The sequence below is a fragment of the Muscardinus avellanarius genome (assembly GCF_963383645.1).
Source record: "Muscardinus avellanarius genome assembly, chromosome: 11".
NCBI lineage: Eukaryota > Metazoa > Chordata > Mammalia > Rodentia > Gliridae > Muscardinus > Muscardinus avellanarius.
The window spans coordinates 101,951,882-101,957,681 of NC_137797.1; the positions used below are offsets into that span (position 1 = coordinate 101,951,882).

At 43.7% G+C, this 5,800-nt stretch overlaps 1 protein-coding gene across 1 annotated transcript in view; it reads right to left on the reverse strand.

Annotated features, from left to right (window-relative positions):
- Nucleotides 1-1,708: 1,708 nt before the first annotated feature.
- CLEC12B (C-type lectin domain family 12 member B) overlaps nt 1,709-5,800 on the reverse strand; it is a gene marked incomplete at both ends in the record, with an annotated part of 6,684 nt that continues 2,592 nt past the window's right edge. The window contains 4 exons of the mRNA XM_080705014.1: nt 1,709-1,859; nt 3,293-3,408; nt 3,612-3,766; nt 4,706-4,924. Coding sequence (XP_080561140.1) covers nt 1,709-1,859; nt 3,293-3,408; nt 3,612-3,766; nt 4,706-4,924 — 641 coding nt within the window. The remainder of the gene's footprint in view (nt 1,860-3,292; nt 3,409-3,611; nt 3,767-4,705; nt 4,925-5,800) is intronic.

Here is a 5,800-nt window from a genome sequence, read left to right on the forward strand (position 1 = left end):
AAGAAATATAATATAAATTTTAAGAGAACAAGTTTTCCTAATAATAATCTTACCCATATTATCAAATGAATAACCTTAGTATTACAAATTTAAATAAATGTTTAATGATGTAAATGTAAAGTACTTGTGCTATCTCACCTAAATTACAAGTTATCTAATTATATATATATATATATATATATATATATATATATATGTATATATATATGTATATATGTATGTGTATGTATGTATGTATGTATGTACACCGGGACTTGAACCCACAGGCATCTGCCTCTAAGATACACCCTCAGTGATTTTTACTTTTTATTTTGAGATAAGGTCTCAATAAGTTGCTGAGGCTGGTCTGCAACCTGGGATGCTCCTGTCTCAGCCTCCCAAGTACTCGGCTTACAGGCATGAGCTGGCACACCTGGCTAATTGTGTTTTAAAGATGAATAGAAGCCGGGTGTGGTGGCACACACTTGTAATCCCCGCGCTTGGGAGGCTGAGACAGGACGATCACATGGGTTCGAAGCCAGCCTCAGCTACTTAGTGAGGCTCTCAGCAACTTAGTGAGACCCTGTTTCCAAGTAAAATATAAAAAAGGTCTGGGAGTATAACCCGGAGGTAGAAAGCCTCTGGGTTCCATCCCCAGTACCACCAAAAAAAAGATGAATAGAAGGCCGGGCATGGTGGCGCACGCTTGTCATCCCCACACTTGGGAGGCAGAGACAGGAGGATCGCGTTGGTTCGGAGCCAGCCGTGCTGGCTTAAGAGACCCTGTTTCCAAATTTAAAAATATAAAATAGTTCTGGGAGTGTAGCTCGGAGGTAGAAGGGCTTCCAAGAACCCCAGTACCACACACACACACACACACACACACACACACACACACACACACACACAGATGAATAGAAATGCATTTTCTTAGGGGTAGGAGGGAGGAGAACTGAGAAAGCACAGGAGGGCTGATCCTCAGCTGGTATCCAGTGGCACAGGCAACATTTGCTAAAATACTAAACTATTTCCAAATCAGCTGGTGTAATGCGACTGCCCATTACCAGGACTCTTGCTGCGAGAGCCCCCCAAACCTTAACAGGATTCAGCAGCCTTCGCAACAGGGGTGTCCTGGCCCTAGATCCAGTTCTTTGGTTACATTAGCTCTTATCATTGCGTGTGTGTGTGTGTGTGTGTGTGTGTGTGTGTGTGTGTGTGTGTGTTACTGGGGATTGAACCCAGAGACATTCTACCTCTGAGCTATACCCTCACCCTTATTTTATATTTATTTATTTATTTAGTTAGTTAGTTAGTTATTTTTGGTGGAACTGGGGTTTCTGGAAACCCTTCTACCTCCGGGCTACACTCCCAGACCTATTTTATATTTTTTTTATTTGGAAACAGGGTCTCTTAAGCCAGCAAGGCTGGCTTTGAACCTGCGCCATCCTCCTGTCTCCGCCTCCCGAGCGCGGGGATTACAAGCGTGCGCTACTTTGCCCAGCATGTTTATTTTATTTATTTTTGAAACAAGATCTCACTAAGTTGCAGAGGGCCTCATTAAGTAGCCGAGGCTGGCCAAGAACCTACGATCCTCCCGTCTCAGCCTCCCAAGTGCTGGGATTACAAGCGTGTTGTCACCACGCCCAGCTCGGTCATTACTATTTAAACATCATGTGGAAATAGGTTGGGAGAAAGTCCCTTACTTCTTGGTGAACTGGGAAGGAGCTGGTTAATCCAGATCTTCAACCTTCACTACCGCAGCCATCTTCTCACAGATCCAAGCAATTTCAGCGCTGCAGCGGGAAACATAAACGGCCCCTCTTTGCAAATAAGCGCATCCTCTGGACTCATTGAACTGGACAAGCTCGTCATCACTAAATCTGAAAGTTAATTGAGTTTAAATTAGTTATACGAACCAGGGATCATGGTGCACACCTGTAATCCTAGTGCTTGGAAGGCTGAGATAGAAGGACCATTGGGTTCAAGAACAGCCTCAGCAATAGAGCCAGACCCCCCAGCAGCTTACCAAGAGGCCGTTTCAGAATAAAAAGGGCTGGGAGTATAGCTTAGAGGTCAAATGCCCTGAGTTCAACCCCCAGCACCAATAAACAAACAAGCAAATAAAATCAGTTATAGCTGGACTTGGTGGGGCACACCTATAATCCCAGTTAGGAGGGATTGTAGGTTCGTGGTGCACACCTATAATCCCGGTTAGGAGAGGACTGTAGGTTCGAGGCCAGCCTCAGCCACTCAGTGAGACTCTTGGCAGCCTAGAGAGAGTGTGTTTCAGAACCAAAATTAAAAAGGGTGTAGATGTAGCTGGAAGGTAGAGTTCCCCTCAGTTCAATCCCCAGTACCAAAAAAATTAGATGAACAATACTTACCAGTATTGTGCCTGGAATCTGATCCTCGCTGACTGTTCCCAGCTGCCCTTACATACAATGTCTGGAATGTTGTTAGACTTGTTCCTTCCTAAAGCATCCAAATCCCTAACCTGGCACATCTGACTTCTTTATTTTAGGTTAATCAGGAGCTCAGGGAAAATTCCTTAACGATACTTAAGTTCTGTGCTGAAAATTTGTATTACCTCCACCAATGTAGAACCCATGAATGGAATTCACCATCCAATCTAGATTAAATCAGAAGCATAGAAGACTCTGTTTTAGAATTTAAAAATTAAAAAAGGGCTAAGGTGTAGCTTGAAGGTAGGATGCCCCTGGATTCAAACCCTGGTGCCAATGAAAACATTTTTTTTAAGTAATTGTTGATTTAATCAATCAATCCAAACTTATCTTCTGTTAGAGAGCGACTGATAATTATTTAATTAGTATGTATTCTTACATGTGTTCAATGTGTTGATGTGCGCTGTCATGACAAAAGGCCTTTCTCACTGCCAGTGCTGGAGAGCAGACTAGCTAAGTGACTGAGTACTGAGTACTAAGTACTGGTCCTGAGTTCATCACATCAGAGCTGAGTAATACTGGGCTAATCATTTGCTCTCTCTTTGGCAATCTTTTCCTCTATAAAATGGGGATAAAACACAGCTTTCTTCAAAGGTTTTATACTTATAAAGTACTTTGAACATATTAAGCATTATACATATATGTTAAATAAGAAAAAGTTGAAATGCATAGGCAAAGGTCATGCCCTGTCGTGACCTGTCACCCTTCCTTACAAATGACCCACAGAGCGACCACCAAGTTCTTAATACACTACACTCTTTATCTGGGTCTAGATTGATCATTCTTACAGTTTGCGTCTATTTTCTCAGGATTCTCTGGAAAGCTTTCTCTTCCACCTCGGACAGACTTACAAGGATGGAGAGGGAACGGAGCCATCTTCCCACAGCCAGTTTTCCCCGGATGGGCGCCATGACAATCCCAGCCAGAAGAAAGAAGAGCTGGCTAACGTCTGTGACCTGAGAAAATCCTGAGAGACAAAGCACAGGGAAACCGCCATGAGGGCGCCACATCCTGATCCCCAGAAGGAAGACCCACGAGAACCTTTGTAACAATTCGCTTCTTAATTCTCATTCGAAATCCACTGGATGCTCACGTGAATCAGAAACCTTGCCTACTGCCCTTTCGCTGTGTGGATAATTTCTATAGCCAGGGAATGAGATTCGGGCGTACCTTTTCTTCTACGCTGTCCATCTCTACCAGAGTGGAGTTCTTCTTCATGCAGTCCTCTCTGCTGCCACTCCAAGATTTCTCTTCGTTCACAGTAAAATAATAGCAACTTTCTTGGTACCACTGCCACCTCTTAGGACAAGGGTTACATCTGTGGTCTGAAAAGGACATTATCCCCAACAGTGCAAACTTTGTTGACTCTGAGGGGCTGGGAGACAGCTTTGGGAAGGAAATTCCTTAACTGGACAATAGAACATAAGCATCAGTGAGCCTGAGATCACACAGCCATAGGACCCTATCAATGAAGCCTCCGCCAGATATGGGCTGAGCCAGGGGCTTCTCCTTTTACGACACGATCCTCTAACCTCAGAGTCAACCTCTTATAATAGGGGACCACCTGGAAATAGTTAATAAAATAAGAGGTCAAGGTATCTAATAGATATCATTCTAAAATAGCGTCGAAATCTCCATATTTTTTCCCTTTGAGTTGTAGTTGGTGATGGTGGGGGTTTTTTTTGGGGGGGGGTGGTACTGGGGATTGAACCTAGGAACATTCTCCCTCTGAGCCACATCCCCAAACACTTTTCATTTTCAAACAGGGTCTCACTAAGTTGCTGAGAGTCTAGCCAAGCTGCTCAAACCTGAGCTCCTTCTGTCTCAGCCTCCCAAGTATTAGTATTACAGGCGCGTGCCGCTCTCTCCAGCTTGTTTTCAAAAATAGGAACTGAAGCCGGACGTGGTGGCCACGCTTGTAATCCCAGCATTTGGGAGGCTGAGACAGGAGGATCTCAGTTCGAGGACAGCCTCAGCTACTTAGTGAGGACCTTGGCAACTCGGTGAGACCCCGTTTCAAAATAAAGAATACAAAATAGGGCTGGGGGTGTAGCTTGGAGATAGAAAGTCCCTGGGTTCCATCGCCAGTACTGAAAAAAAAAGAAAAAGAAACTGAATTTGTATCTTTCCTTCCGCTTATAAATTTAGTGCCACGTCTCAAGAGGTCATTGATGCAGTTACTCTCCCTGGCTCCAAGGTGCCACCCGAGGGCAGTGTGAGTCGGGGTAACAGATTCAGTGTGGCTGGTTGGCAGATCTCATTACCTGATGTGTGAATGACCAGCTCCCTGCAGAGTCTGAGGGCCATCTGCCCCTGCCGCTTCAGTAGACTGGATATCTGTGATCTGAGCAAATTTTCCTCCATGGGAAGGTCCCTGTGAAAGCTCGGCTGCTGGGATAAGTTTTCCTGTTGGTGGTGGATGGCCGTCTGAAGTTGACTCAGTTTCTCTGAATCTGAGCTCATTTCATTAGACATCTGCAAAACTCCAGGGTGTAACAGGAGACAGGTTCATAAATCCTCTCTTCTCACCATAACCATCCACAGAACCTCTCGACACAGAAACACTTCTGAAATGGTTTAATATTTATTAGCTCTTAACACCTGAGGTAGCATGGGAGAAACGCAGCGGATGCCTTTCAGTCCCAAAACGGCACCTACTCATCTTTATAATTTTAGCCATATTAAATGTATTGGGTTTCTATTAAAATAATGAATTCATAATTACATATTTCTGATATTTCATCAAATGTGTTGCCAATAATTTTGCCCTTTGTTTTGGTGGAATTTTTTTTCTATTTGAAATTGCTCAATAGAGTTGTAGTTTTAGTAGGAACAGAATTCTTTAGAGCAAGGGCTCTCTCAAGTTATGCTGTCTTTTAAAGAAATACTCAAGGGTATTTGTTGAAAAAAGAAGCAGAGAAAGAGAGAGAGAGAGAGAGAGAGAGAGAGAGAGAGAGAGAGAGAGAGAGAGAGAGAGAGAGAGAGAGAGAGAGAAAGTATGCTAGGAGAGATTGAACCCAGAGCCATTCTGTCTCTGAACTATACTCCCAGCTTTTCTCTCTCTCTCTCCCTCTCTCTCTCTCTCTCTCTCTCTCTCTCTTTCTTTCTTTCTTTCTCCCTCTCTTTCTCTCTCCCTCTCTCTTTCTTTCTTTCCCTTTCTTTCTTTCTTCTTTCTCCCTCTTTCTTTCTTTCTCCCTCCCTCCCTTTCTTTCTTCCTTCCTTTCTTCCTTTCTTTCTTTCTCCCTCTTTCTTTCTTTCTTTTTTCTTTTCTTTCTCCCTCTCTTTCTTTCTCCCTCCCTTTCTTTCTTCCTTTCCTTCTTTCTCCCTCTTTCTTTCTTTCTCCCTCCCTTTCTTTTTTC